Here is a 26702-nt window from a genome sequence, read left to right on the forward strand (position 1 = left end):
TAAAAAAAATTTTTCTTCACAGTGCACAGTCAACCTGTGGAACTCCTTGCTGGAGGAGGCTGTGAAGGCCAGCACTCAGAGTTTAAAATAGAGCTTGATAAATTTTTGGAGGTTAGGTCCATAAATGACTATTAGCCAAGGGTAAAGTATGGTGCCCCTAGCCTTTAGTCAAAGGCTGGAGACAGATGGCAGGAGACAAATCGCTTGATCATTGTCTTCGGTTCACCTCCTCTGGGGCACCTGGCACTGGCCACTGTTGGCAGACAGGATACTGGGCTAGATGGACCTTTGGTCTGACCCAATATGGCCGTTCTTATGTTCTTAGCTGAGGGAGAATTACCTTATTAGTCCTACAGAAGGTCCCTCCAAGTAATAACTGAGACACAGTTGCAGGAATTCATGATGATGATGATGATGATGATGATTGCTCTGTCACTACTTATGCTGTATTTGTTCTAAGATTAGACAGCCAACTTTGTCCTATGGGGGTGGTCAATCCAATATGTTTGATGATTATGACATTTACTTGCCAAAATGAATGACAGCAAACAAATAGAGAAGTTACTCACTTGTAGTAACAATGGTTCTTTGAGATGTGTTCCCGTGGGTGCTCCACAGCAGGCGTCGGGCTCACCCGGCGCTGCAGATCGGAATTCTTCTAGCAGTTTCCACTGGATCGCGCATGCGCCGATGCACGCCCTCGGTCATGTGCGCGATCCGGTCCCTGCCAGTTCCTTGACCAACCGCCTCGGATGCTCCTGAAAAACACTGGACAGAGATCCGAAACGGGGAGGATGGGTGGGTAGTGGAGTACCCATGGGGACACATCTCGAAGAACCATCGTTACTACAAATGAGTAACTTCTCTTTCTTCTTCGAGTGGTCCCCGTGGGTGCTCCACAGTAGGTGACTACCCAGCAGTAACCCCAAGTAAGGAGGTGGGTACTCGATTCATGTGCAGCTTGCCCCTGAGAGGACTGCTGTTGACAGACAGGTATCCTCATCGAACACCCAATGCAGCGCATAATGCTTGGCGAAGGTGTCGTAGGATGACCAAGTCACCACTCTACAAATGTCTTTCAACGCGATTCCCTTGAAGAAGGCCGTTGATGCCGCCACCACTCTGGTGGAGTGAGCCCTAGGCGGGGCTAGCAAAGGGATCTTTTGAAGCTCGTAGTGCAGTTTTATACAGGACACAATGTGCTTTGAAATTCTCTGGGAAGAGAGAGGCCTTCCCCTTTTGACCTGGGAGCAAGAGACACCAGAAGCCTATCCATTTTCCGGAAGGACTTAGTTCTGTCTATGTAAAAGGCCAACGCCCTCCTCACATCTAGGAGATGCAGGCGCGCCTCCTTGCTGGAGCTGTGAGGCTTCAGGTAAAATGAGGGTAATACTATTGGTTCGTTAACGTGGAACTCCGAGGAAACTTTCGGAACAAAGGCTGGGTGTAACCATAAGATCACCGCCTCCTTTGAGAATACTGTGCAGGGCGGCATTGCCATCACTGCTGCGAGCTCGCTCACCCTGCAGGCTGATGTAATGGCAAGAAAGAAGGTTGTTTTCATGGTAAGTAGTTGGAGGGGTACCGTGACTAATGGTTCGAAGGGTGGTCCCGATAGCACGTGGAGTACCAAGTCCAAACTCCACGATGGTGGTAGTGGTTTTCGAGGAGGGTACAGGTTTACCAGCCCCTTCAAGAACCTTGTGACGATAGGATGGGCGAATATGGGGGGCCCTTCCTCTTTGTGCCAAAAAGCTGATATACCGGCGAGGTGGACCTTTAGCAAGGATAGAGAGAGCCCGTCTCGTTTGAGGTCCAGCAGGTATTCTAGAATTACAGTTATAGGAACGTCAAGAGGAGCTAACTGTTTGGCAGAGCACCAGGCGGCAAAGCGTGTCCATTTCTGTTCGTAAGTCCTCCTGGTGGAGGTCCTTCGGCTACACTCTAAGACTTGTCGTACTCCCTCCGTACACGTGCTCTCTAAGGCGCTGAGCCATGGATTAACCATGCTTGTAGGCAGAGTCCCTGAGTGTGCGGGTGCACTATGGACCCCTGAGCCTGCGTGAGTAAGTCCGGCGCTACTGGTAGGGGGAGTGGTGGACGATCCGACATGCGCAGAAGCACGGGAAACCATCGTTGTCTGTCCCAAGTTGGAACTATGAGTATCATGCGAGCTCTCCCCCTTCTGGCTTTCTGCAGAACCTTGTGGATAAGTGTTGTGGGGTGAAATGCATAGAGTAGAGGGCCCTTCCATGAGATCATGAAGGCATCCCCCAGGGACCCCCGCCCTATTCCTGCTCTGGAGCAGTACTGAGGGCACTTGTTGCGCTGGGTGGCAAACAAATCGACCTGGGGAAACCCCCAGATACAAAATATGCATCGTAGCAGGTCGGAGCGGATCTGCCATTCGTGCGTGAGTGCAAAGCACCTGCTCAGTTGATCTGCCTTCATGTTGTTGGCGCCCGACAAATACGACGCTGTCAACGTTGTTGTTGGCAATGCACCAATTCCACAATTGGACTGCTTCCACGCATAGCGCACGGGACTGTGCCCCTCCTTGTCGATTGATATAGAACATGGTGGAGGTATTGTTGGTATTGATCCTGACTACTTTGCTGTGCAGGTATTTCCAAAAACGTCTGCACGCATTGAACACTGCTCTGAGCTCCAGTATATTTATGTGCAGTGTCTGTTCTGTGGGGGACCATAGCCCTTGCGTCACCTTGCTGCCAATGTGCACTTCCCATCCTATGTGGGAGGCGTCAGTCGTAAGAAAAATGGAAATTTGTGGTTGGTGGAAGGGCACACCCACTAGCAGGTTCTTGGGATCTGCCCACCATGCTAGTGACTTCCGTACCTCCGTCGTGGGTGATACTACCCTGTGGACGGTATGGGATGCCGGTTTGTAAACACTCGCCAGCCAATGCTGCAGGCTTCGCATGTGTAACCTGGCATTCTGTACCACAAACGTAGCTGCCGCCATGTGCCCCAACAGTTGCAGGCATGTTAGGACTGGCACCGCGGGGCTGTACATCATGACTTGCACCAAGGATCTGATGGTGTGGAAGCAGGCGTCGGGCAGGTATACTCTTGATGCGATAGAGTTTATGTGCACCCCTATGAACTCTATATCTTGTGTGGGTTCGGTTTTTGACTTTGCAAGGTTGATAGCTAGGCCCAGCGAAGTAAACGTGTTCGCGGTGACGCATATCATGCATAGGACCTCTGCCTTTGAGGCCCCCCTTCAGTAGGCAGTCGTCCAGATATGGAAAGATAAAACACGCCCTGCCTGTGCAGGTAAGCTGATACCACTACCAGAGTTTTGGTAAAGACTCTGGGTGCCGAGGATAGGCCGAACGGAAGAACCCTGTATTGGAAATGTTCCCCACCGACCGTGAAACGGAGGAAGCGTCTGTGTGCCGGGTGGACTGTTATACGAAAGTAAGCGTCTTGTAAGTTGAGGGCTGCAAACCAGCCTCCATCGTCCAGTGCCATAAGTATGGAGGCAACTGTAATCATCCAGAAGTGCTGCTTGCGCAAGTATCGGTTGAGGCCCTGTAGGTCCAAAATCGGCCTCCAGCCTCCTGTTTTCTTCTCTGTTAGGAAGTAGCATGAGTAAAAACCTTTCCCTTGGAATTGTTCTGGCACTCTTTCCACTGCCCCTATGAACATGAGGTGATCTACCTCCTGCTTCAGCCTCACCTCGTGAGAAGGGTCCCTGAGAGGAGGCCGGGTGGGAGGTTTCGTCGGTGGTAGTGACTGGAAGGGGATCGTGTAACCCATGGCTATAATTTCTAGCACCCATTTGTCTGTTGTGATGTTTTGCCATTGGGAGTGGAACGGTTTGAGGCGATGATGGAACATGAGGTGAGAGTGGCATTGAGTGATGATATTGACAGTGCAGTCCTTGACATACCTGTCAAACTTGCTGCCTCTTGGCTTGCCCCGAGGTTGTACGACTTTCTTGAGAAAGTCGCCTGGGGCCCCTGTACTGCTACTGCTGTTCACGGCACCCTTGGTCATAGCCTCGCTGATATTGTGCACGCTGTGGTTGGTAAGCATACAGCCTTTGCTGAGGATAGAATTTCTTTTTCTTGTATGGAGGAGTGTAGATACCCAAGATCTTAAGTGTGGCCCTCGAATCTTTGCTAGGGTGGAGGATCGAGTCGGTTGATTCTGCAAACAGCTTTTGCTTGTCAAAGGGAAGATCCACGATCTTCGGCTGTAGATCTCTGGGGATACCAGACGTCTGGAGCCAGGATTCCCTACGCATTACCACTGCTGCGGTTGTTGAGCTTGCCGCTGTGTCCGCCATGTCCAGGGCAATCTGAACTCCCGTTCGTGAGGCCGCGTAGCCCTCCTGGACGATTGCCTTTAACACCGGCTTTTTGTCCTCTGGAAGGGAATTCATGAGAGAGGTGAGTCTAGAGTAATTGTCAAAGTTATGGTTTGATAAATGTGCCGCGTAGTTTGCCACTCTCAATAATAGAGTAGAGGAGGAGTAGACCCTCCTGCCGAACAGCTCTAATTTCTTAGCATCTTTATCCGACCCCCCCGATTTGTACTGAGACGTCTTCGACCTCTGCTGGGACGATTCGACCACCAAAGAATTAGGCTGTGGGTGGCTTAACAGGAATTCCAGGCCCTTGGCTGGGACGAAGTATTTCTTATCTGCCCTTTTGCTCGTAGGCAGAATAGAGACCGGAGTCTGCCATATGTTAGTGGCTGACTCCATAATGGCTTCGTCCAGTGGGATAGCGATTTTAGATGAAGCCGGGGGTGTCAAATTTTTCAGGAGTTTATGATGCTTCTCTTGTGCCTCTGCTATTTGAATGTCCCGCACGTATGCTACTCTTTTGAACAGCTCTTGGAATTGTCTAAGGTCATCCGGAGGGGAGACATCCCCGGGGACAACTGCCTCATCTGGGGAGGATGAGGAGGAACCGCTGGGATAAACCTCCCCCAAGTCCTCTGGCTCCCAAGTTCGCTGCTATGCTTGCTCCCTCGTGGGCTGTAAAGGAAAGTCTCGGGACTCTGGACCTAATTTCCCCTGGGACAGCTGCGTTCCTCTCCCAAAGGGGGAGTGTACATGGGAGTATTGGCGAGGAGTGGGAGTGGATCTGCCCCTGGATCTAGACCTCCGATGTGGGTGTTCAGTATGATGAGGACGGCCATAACAACATGGACAAGGGCCTGGTGACGGAGACCTGGACCACGATCGGAGAGTGTACCCATGATATCTGGGAGAGCAGGATCTCCGTGACGACATTGATAATGGTGAAGCTGGTTTGTGATAGTACTCATAGGGATCCATGCCCAAAAAGGGTGAAGGTGGCCTGAACCACAGAGAAGGTGGTTGGAGGAACGGAGAGGGAGGTCCAGAATAGGCCGGTGGAGTTGCCGCTTGGTGATGCAGCATGTGTATCTTGGGGGGGGGGAGGGGGGGGGCTGGGTGATAAGGGCATCGCAGCCCTGTCTGGAGATGGACTGAGGTGCTGGGTTTTGGCTCTAGCTTTCCCCTGCCCCTGCAGGGTGGGTGCCACCCCCTCCCATGCCGGGGATCTCGGCACCTTCATAAGCGGTGCCACATGGGTAGCTTCCTCCGGCACCGATGGGCCCCATGCTGGGTGACCATGCGCCGGGTGCCCCTGCCCCATCGGTGCCGTGATAGCCGGTGCCGCGTGAGGTGGCGCCGCCGATTCCAGCGCCTGCTGTGTTGGTGCCCGCGGTGCCCTCTGTGCGGACTGCTGCATAGTCAGAGGCCTGGCCCCGGCCACACGCGTGACCGCGCTGCCACTTTCATCAGCCCGTGGCTGAGGGCTCTGCGTTCCGCTCGTCCTGCTCGCTGGAACCGCTGGCAAGGATCGAGCTGGGGAGAGTTTCTTCTTCTTTTCTTCTTCTTCCTTTTATGTGACCCAGAGGGCCCTTCTGTGTGAGGCTTCTCCGGCGGCTCAGGCTGGAGGGCCTTATCAAACAAGATAATTTTGAGCCTCATTTCTCTGTACTTCCTGGCCCTGGCCGTAAGCTTAGTGCAGTGCAAACACTTCTGGGTAACATGGGACTCCCCCAGGCAACGAATGTACTCACTATGCCCATCAGAGGCCGGCATAGCCTCGCGGCATGACTCGCTCTTCTTAAACCCCGAGGAAGCCATCGCGGTGAGCCTTTAATGTTAATCGGGTACTTAGCCACTAATCAGTGCGTTCTACAACCCAAAATAACATTCACGGCCTTCAAGGTAGCAGACGGCTTAAACAGCCTTCTTTGTCTGCTCCTCTTGCCTCTGTTCCTCTTCTCTTTACTATTTTGTATGTTTTTTTTTTTTTTTTTTGCTTCTTTTCTTTTTTTTTATAATAGGAAAAAAAACGAGCTCTCTTATCTGTCTCAGGCTTTAGAGCCAGAGCAGATTCCGTCTGCAGCCGTTGGCAGTTGAGAAGGAACTGGGGGGGACTGGATCGCGCACATGACCGAGGGCGTGCAAGGGAGCGGCACCCATCAGAGCATGCACGATCCCATGGAAACTACTAGAAGAATTCTGATCTGCGGCGCCAGGCGAGCCCAACACCTACTGTGGAGCACCCACGGGGACCACTCGAAGAACAACCATCACTTTTCCCTTCAACTATGACAAGTAGGGGATTATTTGATGAAGCAGTTCAGGCAAAGCCTCATACTTAGATGTTAAATAAAACATACTTTATTGTCTCTACTTTCAAGAATAGAGAAGACCTTGCTTAATTATATCCCAGAGGGATACGCTGGGTTAAGCGGAATCAACTGACTGCCAGTTCCACTGTGGGATGGGAGAAGGCACACAAATCACACCTCCCTGTGATGGGACTATTAAATGGAAATTCCACAACTGGGAACTCTGTTGCCTATATGGGGAAAAGCCCACATGGGAAATGGGAAGCCATGCGGCCCTTATAAAAATATTTTTTAGAAGATGTGCAGGTCAAACATTACACACTATATATACACACAGAGGTTAGGCCAAGGTTTTATTTTTTATGTCAAAATAATATAACCAGTTCTCAATTTTCTGATATGTGGTCAAGATGATAAATTGCACTTCGGCAAAATCTTTAATTACTGATGTACTTTTCTCAAACTAAAAAAGGCAAACTTGTTCATCCAGTCCCACTCTGTGCACTTTATTTTCTGTTACACTGAAAAATGGGCATGTCAGTCATGTACTATTGCTTTCAAAAACTTGAATTATGAATGCCATACAAATTCTCACTTCTTTTAACAGGCAACCTCAATATAAGATAGACCTTGCCATAAGAACACTGAATTACAAATGCTATTGTACTTAGTAAATGCCTATTCTCAGGAGACATCAAAGGAGAGGACACAAGGACTCATCTTTTTAGGCAGTTCAGTAAATTAGAACCAACTGCAATCTGTTCACATCATCCCAAGACTCCAGTTGGTTGGCCTTCTCAAATCTTGACTATTTGGTGAAACCTGCTTGGCCTCGACAAGAGAGGGAGTCATCAAGTGGTTGTATTTAAAATCCAACACTAGTCAATTCAAAGGCTATGTCAGGCTTAAAGAAAGATCTAAGCGGAAAACGTGCTGTACTACAGGTGTGTGAACAAAAACGAGCAACTGTTCTGTGCCTAGAGGATCCTGCAGACTAAGTCAGAGATAAGAAGAACAGATGACAATAAGAACAGAATAGTACTACGGCAATCTTCCTTCCACTCAGATCTAGCCATTCATTCTTCAACATTAAGACCTTCCTTTTTAAGTGTCCTATAATCTGCAGGGAGTAGCAGCTGCAGCTTTGACTCAATGGACTTCAAAATAATTGACATTAAAAAAAGGCTGGGTTGTGAGAAACAAAAAGAAGAGCCAACAAATAGAGGAAAAGAAAATCCCTCTACGGTATACTAGGATGCATTAGTAGGAGTACTGATGAAACCACATCTGGAAAACTGAATCCAGTTTTGGGTCACCCGCTATAGAAGGGATATGGACAAACTGGAGAGTCTAGCAGAGGGCAATGAAAATGATTAGGAGACGAAGGCACATGACCGATGAAGTGAAGCAAAAGGAACTGGACACAGTCTGCGGAACAGAAGGAGAGAGATTTGATAGTGGCCTGTGGGGCAGGAATTTAAATAGGATGGAGTGAGGCTATCTGCAGTGGTGTCAGAAGACAGAACAAGCAGCAATGTGTGTAGGTTGGGTATTAGAAAAAAAATCACTAGGATGGTAATGAAGCGCTGGACTCGGTTACCTCGGGAAATGATAGAATCTCCATCCTTAGAGATTTTAAGGCTGGAGTTCTGGTTCTAGTTGCAACTGTGAACGGATTCATTGTGTGAGGTACTGTTACATGTATTATGGCAGTGCATGGGAACCTTGATTAGGGACTGGATACAGACTGTGTTAGGTACTGTACAAACACTTAAATTTCATCCCCATTCAAATAATTCCCAATCTAGGTAGAAGACTTGGGGTTACAACAAACAGGACACTACTAGATTCACACACTTATCCTTTGGGTAAGTTCCTTAGGCCTTTGTCTCCAATACTGGTGGATTGACACTGCAGCAATTGATCTACTGGGGCCAATTTAGCAAGTCTACTAAAGAGCCACTAAATCAACCATTGAAAGCACTCGCGTCAACTCGGATACTCCAGTGGAATGAGAAGGTTAAGATAATTTGATGAGAAAGTTCCTCCTATTGGGCCAAAGTAGCACTGACATGATGGGTAGTTGACTGAAGGTGCGTCAACTCCAGCTATGTTAGTCACATAGCTGGAGTTGCATAACTTAGTTCGACTTTAGTGCACAGGGTAGACCTGCCCTTAGATAAAACTGTCACCAAAAGACCACTGTATGCTTAAATTACCTGCTTGCAAAATACTTTGAAACCCTTAAAGGAAAGGGCCTTAAATGGCAAATAGCTACATACTGTTCCTCAGCCACCATAAATTTAGATACCTCAAAAACAAATTAATAAGCAATTTGCACTATATATGGTATAGGTTGAACCTCTCTTGTCCAACGCCATTGGGACCTGACTGGTGTCAGATGAGAGAATTTGCCAGACCATGACTAGCACATTAACAACACTTCCATTGCTTACTCAGCTCTTAGAAGACACTTAGCGATAAACTGAAGCTAAATAACAGCACAGAACACAGAGCCAGGAATGTTGGCTGTAAACAAACTTTATAGGACCACACGAAACCTGGCCACACCCATGGTAAATGGTCATCTGGCTAACTAAAATCATGCCAGATTACAAATGTTGCCAGACAAGTGTATTTTGGATTACAGAGGTTCAACCTGTAATAGTATTTGCTGCGATGACATTTGAAACCCATAAAATGAAAACTGATTCATGTATTTTTTTTTCCAGAAGGACTTAGTAATTTTATTTACATCAAGGTCATCCTCACTAGGAGTGAATTTTCAATACCTAATTATAAATCTTGTAAATTGTTGTATTAATAATATACACAGAATACAATATGTAGGCTAAAATAAAGTGAATTTCTAGAATACAGAAACTTGTTTTCAAAAGATTGCATGTTTTATTTCTGATCATGTGGGGAGAAGAAATGGCTTTTAGAAAAATCTGATTCATCTAACAACATTAGCAGGAAAATGCTACAAGAACCAGAAATTTCAATATTTAAGTCTCAACTTAAAATATCCAGAGACAGCCTAGTAATTAAGCTCTAGAAGATAAGTTTTCTTCACATGAATCAATCTCAAATGTCCCTAGGAAAAATACATATATTTGGGATGAGAGATGCATATAGACAGGAAACTAGTAGTCTGGAAGGTGCCAGTATCACCATCATTGGTTCTACGACTGAAAGGTAACTCCAATAGCTGGAGTGTCAGTGCTTAGCTATTATGTACCCATCACCAAATATTTCATCCATGCTACTACGGTTTCTAGATTGAGACAGCTGCCATCTTGGAAAACTGCACTGCACATCTTTGTCATAGAACTCTGATACACAACCTGGATTCCGAAAGATTAACTCAAAAGTTCGCAGCATGTTATCTGAAAACCTCTATCCCCTTTAATATATAACTTGCTCTTTGTATGCACAAATTTTGCTCACGTTGGGCATATGTATTTTCCACTATTTCACTTCTACTCCAAGTATTTGAAATGTTATTTATTTTATTTCAATTGATTAATACTAAAGGGGATGACACTAATCTCATCTACATTCCGATGTATTAATGTTATTCTGCCAGACTCTCTAAAGTGATAATCTCTTAACTATAAAATATTCTGTTAAGAAAAAGGGTGACAATTTCAAAAAAATTAAAAACTAATCCAAACTACTAAAATTAGCAACCCAACTGAACGGTAAATATAAAAAAAGTTATGAAAATTAGAACAATCAAGTTATAACAATGGTTTGAAACTGAGAAGGAACAGGTTGAAAACTAGAAAGTCATCAACTAGTACATATTTCTAACCTCGGGTTTCGCTGGTTTGTTAAATCCTGTAATATGTGAAGTGTTTGCTTGCCACATAGTGGCAACTAATTTGTGGAAAATCAAGGTATAAGACATCTGTGGAAGACACTAAGGCTGTGTCTACACTACAAAAATAACTTCAAAGTAGGGTCAAAACAAAAAGCAGTCAAGTAGCACTTTAAAGACTAGCAAAATAGTTTATTAGGTGAGCTTTCGTGGGACAGACCCACTTCTTCAGACCATAGCCAGACCAGTCTTTTGCTAGTCTTTAAAGTGCTACTTGACTGCTTTTTGTTTTGATAGTGTATAGACTAGCACGGCTCACTCTCTGTTACTATTCAAAGTAGGGTGTGTGTAGACACACAACTTCCAAGTTAATCTTGGAAGCAGAGCACTACTCCATTTCTGGGAATGGGGTAGTGACTTTAAAGTTAGCCTCCCTTATTTCGAAGTTAACTTTGAAGTAAGAAAAAGTGCGTGAGACTTTACAGGCTCCTTCAAAGTAGCTCCGTACTTTGAAGTTAACTTGGAAGTTATTTTGTAGTGTAGACGCAGCCTAACTTGTGGATATTTCTCCTCCTCAGCGGCTCCATACCCTTGCCTTTTCTTTAGCCAAAACTTCACCTCACAAAGTAGTTGCTATGAATCTCCCCAATTACCTGTTATCTGTCATTTCCACTCTTCCCCATTTTCTCCAAAGTGTTCTGAATAATTAACAAATCATTTAAACAGCTTTCACATGTAGATTTTTCAATAATGCCATAACTGCTCTTACCTAAAGTTTTATACACTTCAATAACAATATTTAAAAATTTCAGTGTAAAACTCATGGTATTAAATACAAAATATGAAAGCCAAAATATGTCCAATTACAAATTGCATCACATTTTAAATGCATATTTATACATTTTTGCATTTTGCTTCACTTCTGCGGATGCGTCCAAAAAGTAGATGGTGATGACAGTGCTTGTGATGAGTGCACCTCATATACTTAAAAATTTAACTAAACATTTCACAGAGCTTAAGAACCAACAGATAACTTTCAATCCTAGTTTCATCATGGTCAACTATGGGCTCAGTGCCTGTTGGTGTCCGATGCCTCCCTCACTATTTCCTTTCTTCTTTTCCTGTCCAGTGCGGAGTGGCTTAATTTCTGTAGCCTAGCTCAGCACCAATCTATTGTATCATCTACCCATTTTCTGTGGGGTTTGTCTCTCCTATTTGAACCATTTGTTATGCTCACCATCGTTCACTCTACACATATGCTCAAATAGCTGTACCTCCCATTGTACAGTCTTCTGCAGTAGGTTCTCTTTTGGCTGTATCTTCTATAAAATTCCTTGTTGGTGATCTTCTGCATCCATCCTATTCTCAGCGTATTTCTATAGCAGCTCCTCTTGAATGTCAATATCCTTCTCTTTGAATCTTTCGTTACTACCCAGGTCTAACATCTGCACATGTTGGATACATGTTTTGCTTTTCCAGATCTTATCCATTGCCTTCAAACTCACTTTCACTATTCTAGTTGCTATTTCCTTCTTACAGTCTAGATCATACGTTATGTTGCTCTCTGATGTGTACTTATCTCCATTTTCTAGTTCAATCCCGTCTACACTGATCTTCTTAATTCCTTATCCACAAATATTGTTTTTGTTTTTAATCGATGCTCATAATCGGTCTGTACTGCTTCCGTTCCTCATTTAGCACCAGTCTCATTAACTTCTCTTCACCTTGTTCAACAATAACTATGATTCATGAACCTCAAGTTGTCGATTCTCATTCCGTAAACAGATATCCCTTCAACCTTGTCCATTGCTCTCGCTAGGTGTGTTATTCAGATACTCAGCGATATCGGATCTCATCTCATACCTCTACTCATTCTAAACCAACTTCCCAGCTCTCTGCATGTTCTCAACACTGCCTCCACATTGTCTTTGATATCCTTCACCAATCGCATCAGTGCTATCCACGCTGTATGACTCCAACACTGCCCAAATCACTTTCTGATCTATACTGTCAAGTGCCTTCTGCAAATTGATGAAGCAAGTGTACGTGTTATTGTTCTTTCATAGAGCTTTCTCTGCTATCAACCTCAGTACCAATATCTGCCATACGGTACTTCTATCTTTCCTGAATCCCAATTACTCGTCCTCTAGATGTTCTTCTGTCTACGATCTCAGTCCCTCTGTCAGTATCATCCAAAAGAAGAGAGTGCTGAAGATCAGAAAGGATGTTTCCAAGACGACGGAACAGCAAAACAGAGTGAAATACAACAAGCTAAGGAAAGCAGCCAGAAAGGATAAGGTAAAATGGTTAGAGGAGCAGTGTGAAGATATAGACAGGTATTACGACAATTATAAGACCAGGGAGGTGTATAAAATGATTAGGAATATCAATGGGAGGTGGTAGCCAGAGCAGATGGTGATCAAAGAATGACAAGGTGCTCATGAACAAGGAGATGGTTGTGCAGCGATGGACAAGATATTGTACTGCTCTATACAAAGCACAGTTGGACCCGAGTGTCTCAGAGGTACTGATCAAAGTATGAAAAGAGATTTCCCACGAGAACTGAGAGCGAGACTGATTTAGGAGGAGGAAGTAGAAAGAGCAATGAAATGACTAAAGAAGAACAAGAGCCCTGGAAATAAGGTCATTGGAGAGATGATCAAATACTGCAGAGAATGTATGATTCTCTATGTAATATAGCATTGAAGGAAGGGAAGGCACCTAAAGAATGGACAAGATTCATGCTAGTGACAATACACAAGAAAGGAAGTGCATTGGAGAGCAGAAACTATAGAATGATTGCCCTAACAAGTCACCTAGGCAAGGTGCTGCTGAGGACACTGATGGAGAGACTGAGATCACAGATAGAAGAACATCTAGCAGATGAGCAAGCGTGATTCAAGAAAGATAGAAGTACCATACAGCAGATATTAGCACTAAGATTGATAGCAGAGAAAGCTCAACAAAAGAACAAGAACTTGTACAATTGTTTTGTCAATTTTCAGAAGGCATTTGACAATCATAGTTTACCTCGGCTGATTTGAATGAAATGACCTACAAATGAACAACTCCTTAATTGATTGAGCCATCTAGTCCCCAAAAGTGTGTGTGTTTTAGTTATTTGCTTTTGTGACATTAATTTAGGAAAGAGTACTAAATTCAGGCACTTTTTACTCGTTTAAATCTGAATAATATCTATTATTGTATTTAGCATGCTTTCACATAAAATAAATTCTTAGTATCATCTCTTACCAAACAGGATAAGTCCATGCATTTTTAGTGAACTACTGAGTCTTCGGCTATCAGTGTTTTAATCATGAAAAGTACCTAACAGATAACAACCCCCTTGTACAACTCTAGGCCACATCTCTGTACTTAATGACAAAAGTAGTATTTATCACTTCTTATTCTTTAGCATAGATGAGCCAATGTAACTACAGCAAAGATTTGAGAGGGTTTCTCTCCTCCACACTCATCAAAAGAATCATCTTTCTACTTGCAAAATTTTTTTTTACTGGTGATTACACAAGAGCCATAGACACAGTGTGACTTTTAGCCCATAGACCAGAGATAGGCAACCAAGCTTAGTGAGTGAGCTGCACAAGCAGCCCTCTATCTCAGAGGGCTGCAAGACTGAAATCATGCATGCACACTATGAGCCACAGAATAAGATTAAATACACTGCATTTGATTCTCCTTTATTATGCCTTTTTCAACAAAAAGCCATCTATTATTAGGGGGTAAATGAAATTGCCAGCAAAAGTAACAAAGAGGACATGCACAGCTCTCAACGCTGTGTGCGATCAGCATGCACCTCATGTGCCATTGCTTTAAATGTGTATCACTTCTTAATTTGCCAGGCACTGCTCAACCACCCCTTCTACTGCAGGGCCTAATCCCAACTCGACTCCCTCCCTCAAACCACCACCTAGCCTCTTCCATTTCTCTTCCCTGAGTGTGTCCCATCCTCTCTCTTTCTCCCTCCCTTCCAATGTTTCCAGAGGGCTTTGAGTTCGATGATTGCTGACCTGTCCACACTCATCCCCTCTCTCTCAAAGCTTGAGGGTGGGGGTGGGGACTGCCAATCAGCTGATTCACAGTGCTCTGGAAGTGCTGGAAGGAATCAGGAGGAGTAGGTAAGCGCAGGGCCCCCAGAACTGAGGGAAAAGGGGTGTACCATCTGCATGTAGAACCCTGATAGGCTGCATATAGCCTGCAGGCCGCACATTGCCCACCACTGCCACAGACTGAAACTTTGTAGATGTAAGTTTAACAGACGACTGATTACTGAAGTGAGTGAGAAAACAGATCTCATGGATGTCATTTTTACTGAACTGGACGACACATAGCTTTGTATGCATTTTTCTATTTGAAGGATGTGCTCATCTTATATGACTGCAAAACTATTCAAAACATGCCATTTAGAAGGAAAGTTACCATTAAGGTACAGTGGCTCAGTTGCCTATTTATGAGGCAGATGTTGCTTCAGAAACCCTTCTCTCCCCAGCATAAGAATTCAAGAGTCACAGAAAAAAGACTAAAGGGACACAAAGTGTAGCACAGTTGAACACCACCACACAAAAAAGCCTACCTTCTGAAGGCTAGTCGGGTTCAATTGTGTTTTGTCAATTATTTTTATTGCAACCTAGAAGAAAAAAAGTTTAGGATCAATATTCCCAGTTGATATCATTTTAACTGTTACAAGCTATTCAAATCTAAATATTAGAAATGCATGGCATAGTATCAGATCAAGAAGATTAAAGAAATATTGTTTTATTAATAAAACACATTAAAGGTACTTAGAACAAATGAAAAAATAGAAGCATGAGTCAGTTCTATTGGACACATTGGACAAATTAAGACAAAAAGCACTTACTACTAACACCAGAGGAAAGTTCATATGGTAGAAAGTAAAATGTATTACAATGCAAATTAAACACTAAATATTTTATTAAAGGGAAATATTTTTTCCTCTACATTATAATATTTTTATAAATGGATACCTATATCCTGGCAAACTGTGAAAATGTCTGAAAAGCAAAGTTTCATACCAAATTACAGGGTACTGCCACACAAACTTCACAGCAGTTAAACTGAACTTGGGCAACCCACTGAAGATGTGTGTGCACGGCCTTAGTATTTTAGTAATGTTATTTCCTTCTGGGTAAGAACAGAAATGTCAGCTTATATATAACAAAAATGAATTATACTGCATTGATTTAAACAAATTATTCCGTTATAACATTTCCACCCTCTCTGTAAACCTTTCACAAAAAATTCTGAAACAATATTTAAACTGAAATATAAGAGGTTTAAGAGACTGACCAAATGAAAATTGAGCGCTAAGGCTAACATACTAAACAGCTCTCCAATATCGAGAGGGGTCAGGGGAGACCGTGTTCCAACTCAAATAAAATAGGTTAGACAAGTTTTCTTTTCCTAAAAAAGAGCCCATCTATATAAATAATTTGATCAAACCCAAGAACCATCTAGTGTTAACCCATTATTCAATGATGGTCACTACCAGATGCTTCAGAGGAAGATGTATGAAACCCACAGCAGGCACGTTTCATTGACCTGCCTACCATATCAGGTCCTTTCTCCAATTCATATAAAGATGTATGAATAGTGTAGAGTTTTCATCTAGTCTTCATTATTTTCTATTTTTCAACCCTCCACGTTCCTCATTCCTCACTAGTCCTCTCTGATCATTACTAACAAAATAATTGTGTCCGCTGTAATTTTCCTCCTTCAAGGCTTACCACTTTCCCAAATTATAGTCCACACTAATCTTAATACAGATCCATTATGCATCCCACTGATTTGCCATGAAAACTGTCCACTTATTTTTTTCCTGTCAAACAATTTTCAATCCATAACAATATTTTGCCTCTCACCACATGACTACTTAGTTTCTTCAACAATCTTCTGTGGGAAACCTTGTCAAATGCCTTTGCACCATCTAAAGCCAACCACTTACTCTCCTTTATCCACTACAGGCTGCACCTCTCTAATCTGGCACCCTTGGGACCTGACCAGTGCCGAATGAGATAATTTGCTAAAACCACAGGTGGTCAGTATGGGCTTCCACTACTTACTGGGCTCTTAGAAGACATTTAGGCTACGTCTACACAAGCCCCAAACTTCGAAATGGCCACGCAAATGCCCATTTTGAAGTGTACTAATGAAGCGCTGAAATGCATATTCAGCGCTTCATTAGCACGCGGGCGGCTGCGGCACTTCGAAATTGACGCACCTCACCACCATGCGGCTCGTCCTGACAGGGCTCCTTTTCGAAAGGACCCTGCCTACTTCGAAGTCCCCTTATGCATTTCAGTGCTTCATTAGTAAACTTCGAAATGGCCATTTGCGTGGCCATTTTGAAGTTTGGGGCTCGTGTAGACACAGCCTTAGAGGCCAAGTAAAGCTAAACAACAGCACAGAATACCAAGAGCCAGGACTGGTGGCTGTAAACAAATTTATGGGACCACAAGAAACTTGGCCACTCCATGATTAGTGGTTGTTTGGCTAACTAAAATCATGCCAGATTATAGATGTTGCTAGATGAGAGAGCTGTGGATTAGAGAGATTCAACCTGTAGTTTACTGACATTTGAAGAACTGAAATAGATTAGCGTCACTGTTTTCTTCTACAGAAGCAGTGCTGGTTCAACTTCAATGTAATCTTCCAGGTGCTCACTACTGTATTTTTAACAATTTGAACCAGTCAATCAGGAATAGACTACCTCTGAAGAGTTTACTGGAATAATTCCCAAGATCAGCCCCAAGATCTTACTTTAAAACAGAGGCATAACATTTACTACACGTCAACTCTCTGGCAAAGCAGCCATTTCAGTGACAGACTGCATATTTCTGTTAGCGGCTTAGCCACTTCATAGATAGGTTTCTACAGAGCTCTTGGATGTGCACCATCTGAACCTGGAGTCTAATTTTCAAACCAATTCATTCCAACATCTCTTCTTCTGGCACCTTAATCTTAGACAGTACCTCAACTGCCAGAAAAGAGCAGATCCAAGGCAGGCATTTCCCCAATATACTCTGCAGCACAGATCAATGAGCAGAAATCATTTGGCTTCCCAGCAATGCCATTATCTTCCTAATTACGACCCTTAATGCATTGACTTCTTCACCGTCTTCCTGCTTCTGATATAAAAAAATCTCTTCTGTATATTTCAATACATGTAAGACTTCACCACTGTGAAAGTCACAAATTCTAAACAGATTCCGGATTGGGAAAAGACATCCTTTTCTACTGTGACTATTTATATGCCTTTCACATTTCTCAATGCAAGATATTATCCAACAGCAGCAGTGCCTATGTTTATGTTTTTATATGTTGAAATATCTGAGCAATGAAAGAAAAAAAATGCACAAATGCATGCTATCATGAACAAGTTAAGGACCTGGAAGTAAGTGGTGTGGATATGAGAGGGCAAATGCACAAAATGGATGGTTGTAGGTGAAGTTAGATTAGACAGGTCTAAGTTCACAACCATCAGAATTCAACAGAAAGACAAACAAAAAAAGAGGAATACCAGTGCTCCTCAAATTCAAGTATAAAGAGAGGTGCAGAAGATAATCAGAGACAGGGTCCTATCAAATTCATAGCCATGCAAAACGCATCAGACCATGAAATCTGATGTCCTCCCATGAACTCTGTTTTTTTGGGTGCTTTTACCCTACACTGTACAGATTTCAGAGGAGACTGCATTTCTCAAACCCAACGTCCTGACCTGAAAGAGCATGGCAGGGGGATCACAAGGTTATTTTAGGAGGATCTCAGTATTGGCACACTTACTGCTGTGATGCCTTCTGAGCTGGGGGTGTGGGTGGAGGGGAGAGCAGTGGTTGTTAACAGTGGCAGCACCCTGCCAGGAGCAGTAGAGTAAGGGTGGCAATACAATACCCATTTCACCTTTTTCTCTACTGCTCATTTTTGAGCTGGGTGGTCAGAGTGGTGGCTGCTACCAGCCCAGCGCTGAATGCAGCAGCGCAAAAGTAAGGCTGGTATTACCATACCATGCCATTCCTACTTCTGCGCTGCCTTCAGAGCTCAATTCCTGGCCAGCACTCACCAATCTCAAGTTGCTCAGCTAGTGGAGACTGCTTGAAGATGTGCAGAAGTACAAGTAGTACTACTGCTACCTACATATAAATAACCTTACAACCCCAGCACATCTCTTTTTTGGGTCAGGAACACTACACTTAACACCATAAATTTCAGATTTAAATATCTAAAATTAACCAATTAACGATTCTGAAAATCCTGTAACTGTGAAATTGACTAAAATGGACTATGAATTTGATAGGAATATGTGATGTTCATTACATCTTGTCCTCCCTTCAATGAACATACAGAACAATTGATCACCCTCCTCTTAGCAGCCCTCAACATATTGGAAGACTTACCGTGTCCCTGTTCAGCCTTCTTTTCTCAAGACTAAACATGCAGAGTTGGTTTTTTTTTTTTTTTTTAAAAGAACTTTTCTTCATAGGTCTGTTTTAAACTTAATTTTTGCTGCACTTCTTGGACTCTCTCCAATCCATCCACATTTTTCTTAATGTTGAATGGTAACAAAGAGGGAGCCATGCTAGTCTATATACTATTAAAACAAAAAGCAGTCAAGTAGTACTTTAAAGACTCGCAAAATAATTTATTAGGTGAGCTTTTTGGGGGACAGACCCACTTCTTCAGACCATAGCCAGACCAGAACAGACTCAATATTTAAGGCACAGAGAACCAAAAAAAAGTAATCAAGGGGGATAAATCAGAAAAAAAACGATCAAGGTGAGCAAATCAGAGAGCAGAGGGGTGGGGTGGGGTGGGGTGGGGTGGGGGAGTCAAGAATTAGATTAAGCCAAGTATGAAAACGAGCCCCTATAGTGACTCAGAAAATTCCCATCCGGGTTCAAACCACATGTTAATGTGCCAAATTTGAATATAAAAGACAGCTTGGCTGTTCTCCTTTGAATAGTGGTGCGAAATTTTTTTTTCAGTAACATGCAAACTCTCAAGTCATTTAACGGAATGGCCCACTCCATTAAAATGTTGACTAACTGGTTTGTGGAGCTGGAGTGTTTTGATGTCTGTTTTGTGCCCATTAACCCTTTGTCTAAAGGGAGTTAGAAGTCTGTCCAATGTACAAAGCATCTGGGCATTGTTGGCACATAATGGCATATATGATGTTAGCTGAGGAACATGAGAATGTGCCCATGAGTCTGTGAATAACCTGGTTAGGTCCAGAGAAGATATGCGGACAAGTCTGGCAGCGGACTTTGTTGCAAGGAAAGATTCCAGGACTAGTATTTCTGGGGTACAGACTTGTGGCTGTCGGCGAGGATACTCATAAGGTTGAGAGGATGACTGTAGGAGAGAACAGGCATGTCACCTAGGGCCTTTTGGAGTGTGGCATCCTTATTAAGGACAGAGTGTAGGTCTTCAATAATTTGTTGTAGTGGTTTGAGTTGGGGGCTGTAGGTGATGACCAGTGGTGTTCCGTTCTTGGCTTTTTTGGGCCGAACTTGGAGTAGCTGGTCTCTGGGTCTTCGTCTGCCCCTGTCGATTTGTTTTTTTTTTACTTCTCCTAGTGGGTAATTTAGGTTTATGAATATTTGGTAAAGATCTAGTGATTTTTGGTCTTTGTCAGTTGGATCAGAGCAAATGCGATTGTTATCTAAGAGCTTGACTGTAAACAATGGATCTAGTTATGTGTGCAGGATGGAAGCTAGAAGGGTGTAGGTAAGTATAGAGATCAGTGGGTTTCCGGTACAGACTAGTACAGCTCTCTTTCTGTTACTATTCAACATGCAAGGCACTACATTTAGCCATTTGGAAAGGAGATCCATCAACTACATGAAAAAACTCGCCCAGATCCCGACAGACATCATCTCTCTCTCCAAATGCAAGAAAATGGACATTGTACCCACGGGACTGACCGTGAAAAACCCATTACAATCAACGTACTACACCGACTACAGCGAGCATCTATGCAACACGTCTTCTAAGAAACTGAGGAACCACTTGATCAAAATCCTTTACAATAAACAAATGATCAAAAATGAACTCTGAACTTCAAATTATCATCATCAAACAGGCATCCATGCAAGACCCCACAGTACGAGGCTTTACCAATGTCAGACAAGAAATTTATAACACACACTTCCACTTTCTACAAAAAAGAAAGGAGAATAAATTTTCTACATTACTTCATACCTCAGGATAATTCAGTCACAATGACAACAGCTCAGCTAACAATATTGTTAACCTTTCCAACTACCAACTCAGCCCAGCAGAGGAGTCTCTCTTATCCTGGGGTCTTTCATTTTGCCCTACTTCCTCCACGAACTTAATATAATTTTGTGGTGACCTTGAAGCCTTCTTTTGCTGCCTCTGTCTAAAGTAATTTTTCCACCACACCTATGAACAACAGTCTGACTCTCTCAACCTCCCCGCCACCAACAACAAAAAAAGAACTCTATGTGGACTTCCCGAGAGTCGTAGTGAAAGTCTGGATTTCTACATACAATGCTTCCACAGCTGTGCTCAGGCTGACATTATACACAAACAATGCCAAATGAGACGCAATCTCAACGATGCCGAACGCCATGCTGTCCACAGTCTCAAAAATAACCCAGGCATCACAATCTAACCAGCTGACAAAGGGGGTGCTGTTGTCATCATGACTAAGACTATGAACAGGAGGCAGCCAGACAACTCTCCAACACCACATTGTACAGACCTCTCTCCGTTGATCCCACTTTGGGATTCCAAAGGAAATTACAACTACTACTGAAGGAACTCCCTGTGGCTACTCAGGACCTTACTCACTCATACACACCATATGAGCCCCAGCCTGGATTATTCTATTTACTTCCCAAAATCCACAAACCTGGAAATCCTGGACGCCCTATCATTTTGAGTACTGACACCCTTACCACTGCACTATCCAGTTACGTGGACTCCCTCTCAAACCCTATGCCACCAACACTCCCAGCTATCTCTGAAATACCACTGACTTCCTGAGGAAATTACAAAACATTGGAAAAGTTCCTGATAACGCCATCCTTGCCACAATGATGTAGAGGCTCTGTACACTAATATTCCACATAAAGACGGATTACAAGCAAGCAGGAATACCATCCCTGATATCACCACAGCCAGTCTGGTGTCTAACCTCTAACTTTGTTCTCTCCCACAATTATTTCTGATTAGGGGACAATTTACACCTCCAGATTAGTGGAACTGCAATGGGCACCCGGCATGGTCCCACAATATGCTAATATATTTATGGCTGACCTGGAACAACAATTCCTCAGCTCTCATCCCCCATTACTGCTCCTCTACTGAAGATACATTGATGACATCTTTGATTTGGACCCATGATATAGAGACTAGAAGAATTCCAGAGACTTTAACAATCTGCACCCCACCATCAACTTATGCCTCGATTACTCCACGTAAGAGATACATTTCCTGAATACTACAGTACTAATCAAGGATGGTCTGATCAATACCACACTGTATTGAAAACCTACTGATCGCTATACTTACCTACACCCTTCTAGCTTCCATCCTGCACACATAACTAGATCCACTGTTTACAGTCAAGCTGTTAGATACAATCGCATTTGCTCTGATCCAACTGACAGAGAAAAAAAAACTACAAGATCTTTGCCAAATATTCATAAACCTGAATTACCCACCAGAAGTAAAAAAACAAATCAACAGGGCCAGATGAATACCCAGAGACCAGCTACTCCAAGATCGGCCCAAAAAAGCTAGGAATGGAACACCACTGGTTATCACCTACAGCCCCCAACTCAAACCACTGCAACAAATTATTAAAAACCTACAACCTACCCTTAATCAGGATGCCACACTCCAGAAGGCCCTAGGTGACAGGCCTGCCCTCTCCTACAGAGAACCTCCCAACCTTATGAGGATCTTCTCCAACAGCCACAGTCTATACCCCAGGAATACCAGTTCTGGAACCCTTTATTGCAACAAAAGCCCGCTGCCAGCTTTGTCCACATGTCTTCTCTGGAAATACCATCACCAGACCTAACCAGGTTATTCACAGACTCACGGGCACATTCTCATGTTCCTCAATCATCATCATATATGCCATCATGTGCCAACAATGCCCAGATGCTTTGTACATTGGACAGATTTCTAACCCCCTTAGACAAAGGGTTAATGAGCACAAAACAGATATCAAAACACTCCAGATCCACGAACCAGTTAGTCAACATTTTAATGGAGTGGGCCATTCTGTTAAATGACTTAAGAGTTTGCGTGTTACTAAAAAAAAAATTTCACACCATTATTCAAAGGGAAACAGCCGAGCTGTCTCTTATATTCAAATTTGGCACATTAACATGTGGTTTGAACCGGGACAGGTATTTTCTGAGTCACTATAGGGGCTTGTTTGTATACTTGGCTTAATCTAATTCTTGACTCCCCTACCTCACCCCACCCCTCTACTATCTGATTTGCTCACCTTGATCATTTTTTTCTGATTTGTCCTCCTTGATTACTGTTTTTGGTTCTCTGTGCCTTAAATATTGAGTCTGTGCTGGTCTGGCTATGGTCTGAAGAAGGGGGTCTGTCTCACAAAAGCTCATCTAATACATTATTTTGCTAGTCTTTAAAGTGCTACTTGACTATTTTTCTTAATGTGCGGTGCCACAGGTACTTTTTACTTTTGAGGATGCGGCTGAACACATACAACCTATGGGCAAACATAGTAATTTTCTCCATTCCTGAAGGACCTCTCCATTCCTCTATGAGTTCTCAAAGATCACCAGGATGAGGTCCTGGATTGCTTCAGTTAGATCCTTAAGTACCCTAGGATGAACTGTGAGAGGCTCTGCTGACTTGAATACATCTAACTTATCTACATACTGTTTAATCTGTTTTTTCCCTTATACTAGCTTTCATTCTGTCCCCATTTTTCTTGATATTAGCTATGTTGAGTATCTGGTCATCGTAACTCTTTAGAAATAACTGAAGGAAAATAGGCATAAAACATCTCAGCCTTCTTGATGTCAAGTTATTCGCTCTTCTGCCTCAGTACGCAGAAGACGTGCACTTTCCTTTCAGTGGACACTCCTGACCTGGAAGGCCTGGATCAGGAAACACAGCACTTGAGCCCTGGGATCTTTGACATACTAGTCTCCCTGTAAAAGAAGGGGAGAATGCTGTGATGGTTTGTCCACCTCATACATGCCATGAAAGGGTGGGGGGGGTGGGGGCTGTCAGTGGAGGCCAGAATGGGTCAATTAACCCATTAGGCTGAAGCTGAAAGGAAAGCCTTAATAAGAAGCAGCTCACCTGTGCAGGAAGGAGCTTGGCCTACAGAAGCCAAGAAAAGAGTAATAGAATGGGGGTGCTGAGAAAAGCTGTGAACAGTCCTTTGGAGGCTGCAGACACTTGTAGATTGCAGCTGCTCCCTGGAAGGACAGAGAAGAGAAACTGGCAGACCCAGAAGGTTAAGACAGGGCTCAGGAAAATGCAAAGAGGTATGAGTGAAACAGACCTTGATTGCTGAATAGACAGTTCCATAACAGGAACCCAGGTTAAGAAGGTGGGCCCAGCTTCTCCAACCAATCACTGGAGAAGCAGCACTGGTGGGGCAACGCATAGGAAGACTGTCTGAACCTGTCTGGGAGAAGAGATTTCCTTCCCCATCTACATCAGTGTGGAAGGGAAAACCCTGACAGATTTCTTTGCAATTAGGAGACAATGAAGGAGAGGCTTGGGCTCTATATAGTTCCACTTCACAGCAGAGGACATACCTTTTAATTCTGATTTTTTCCTTGACATGATGCTGATGAGATGGAATGAATTTACACACTGGGACCATTTATAAATGATGTAGCTGCTGTTAAAAATTAACGTTTTAAAAAGCACCTACATAATTTAAATGGCAAGTGCCTACGTCATTTCTAAAAATGGGACTAGGGATCTGACATCATCCAAATCCCTTAGATATTTTTGAAAATATGTTAATGCTCAGTTTTATTTTGAACTCTGCAGTATATGCTTTATTATAGTCTGTTGTCTTGTACAGTTGCAAACAATACAAAATTTGTCAAAAATGTCTCTGCAACATGTAACTACCTCTAGCATGGATTTTTTCAAATACGTAGGAATTTTTCCCTTTAGTTCTTCAATTATTGTGAGGTAGTTTGGAGGCTTTTCTTCCCCCCAAACATAACAGGTGCACACAAGTGTTTTTTTTACTGTGGCAATACTAAGCTTTAAAACACATTGCTAAAACCTGAGATGACCAAATGTAAATAAAGCTTTTCAAGTGTCTACCTCTCACGCTATGAATCAAGATTTCTCTCAGTACATCTCTCACTGACCAAAAGAGGGCACAGTACAACTAGCAACACATAATGATGATCATTCTTAAAATTCAGAAACATAAGTGACCAAAATAGCTGGTACATGACTCCAAAAATAGCTGAAATAGCTCTAAAAAAACTGAGCAATACCACCAATGAGGATGACATTCAGACATGGCATCTATCATTATACATTCATTAGGATGATGAATTCTCATAAAGGTTGAGCCTTGCTTGTCTGGTACCTAGGGACCTGACTCATGCCAAACAAGAGAATTTGCTCGAGCACAGTACGTCAATATTGTCTAGCAGCATTACCAATACTTTCACTGCTTACTGGGTTCTGACAAGACATGGAGGAAGACGTGGGGGAAAGTATAACTAAATAACAGCAAAGAACACTAAGCTAAGACTGGCAGCTGTAAACAAACTTCATGGGACCATGGGAAACTTGGTCACACCCATAAGTGGTCATCTGTCTAAAAATTATGCCAGATTATGCATGCTGCCAGACAAGTGTCGGACTAGAGAGGTTCAACCTATATTTATAAGTTCTCTCCTCCAAAAATAGCTCAAAATACTTTATAAACTAGCTTTACAAGAACAGACCTCTTCTTAACTGCCCCTTGTTTTGAGGGATGCCATTTCTTTTAGTCCTCAAAGTACCTGAATTCTACACAAATACGGTGCTCCCTGACTTATTGTTAAAAGTTATTTTCTTCAGAAAGGTAGTATCATGAAACTGAGGTTCAAAGATTTACATCACTTGGCAAAAGTAATCCATCATTTTGAGTCTTTGTCCATGGCACGCACATTCTCTAAACCAGTGGTTTCAAACTACTTTTTCCCCCGCAGTCATTTGAAAATTGCAGAGGATCTTGGTGGATGACAATGATCTTTCCAAATATTTTTAACATTAGCTAACTATTGTAAAGGATCTAAGATAAAAGCACTATATGAAAAATAACATTTTCCCCTACATATGAGTATATAACTCATTTTAGTACCAGTAGTCATATCTTTATAATGTGATACATGTAACTATGAGAGTCAAGTTCAGGGAAGTAGGTTATGATGTCTGTCAGGTCAGGTTCACTATTCATCCTGCTTCTATATTTGTATGTGAGGGCAGATTAACATACTGTCTTGCACACATATGTAGTGGCAAATGGCACCAGAAAACACATTACATTGTCTGCAAGTTCTTGATACTCTCCAGTTCTCTGAATCCAAAACACAATTAGGGAATAGCTTTTAAATTCTGAGTGTAATGTTTTATTACAAGAAAGCTTGAATAAACGGTCTTGGGCCTTATTGGACAAGCCAGAGGGGCAGCTCACTGGTTTCAATTCCAAAAGGATAATGTATCCAGTTGTTTGGTGCAGCCTCTAACAGAAAGTAAGTATCCTCAAACTGTTGCTTAAGAGCAACAAGATGTCCTTTGATGTCATTTTGTTAAAACCAGTTCATTTTCAGAAAGTAAAAAGTGTCCAATATTGGAACCATAGAAGGAATTATCTGCAGGCCACCTGAATGGAGCTCTCAGACCACACTGACAGTCCACAGACAATAGTTTGAGAACCTCTGATCTTAACCACTTAACAGGAAATTAATGCTGCACAACAGTTCAGCACACAAAATATTAATGTAAAATGAATTTAAGCAGTCCACATATAATTACGTAAATTGGAAGCTAGTCAGGACATCAGCATTATTCTGGAGATAAATTCCTGGCTAGTGTGTGTGTGTGGGTATATCATCTGTTCCCCATACAAGACATGACAAACCTCTATTCCCACCAGTAACATTGGTTCCACATTGACTCAGATGTGGACATGCCACCTATTAACCCTCAAAAC

The 26702-nt window shown here is 43.0% G+C and overlaps 1 protein-coding gene across 7 annotated transcripts in view; it reads right to left on the reverse strand.

Annotated features, from left to right (window-relative positions):
- The window catches only part of MARK3 (microtubule affinity regulating kinase 3), a 123460-nt gene that overhangs the window by 70834 nt on the left and 25924 nt on the right, over positions 1–26702 (reverse strand). For all 7 annotated transcript variants that reach the window (XM_074996444.1, XM_074996443.1, XM_074996442.1 and 4 more), the window contains one exon: positions 15063–15116. In XM_074996444.1, the coding sequence (XP_074852545.1) occupies positions 15063–15116 (54 nt within the window). The remainder of the gene's footprint in view (positions 1–15062; positions 15117–26702) is intronic.

The sequence above is a fragment of the Carettochelys insculpta genome, chromosome 6 (assembly GCF_033958435.1).
Source record: "Carettochelys insculpta isolate YL-2023 chromosome 6, ASM3395843v1, whole genome shotgun sequence".
Lineage (NCBI taxonomy): Eukaryota > Metazoa > Chordata > Testudines > Carettochelyidae > Carettochelys > Carettochelys insculpta.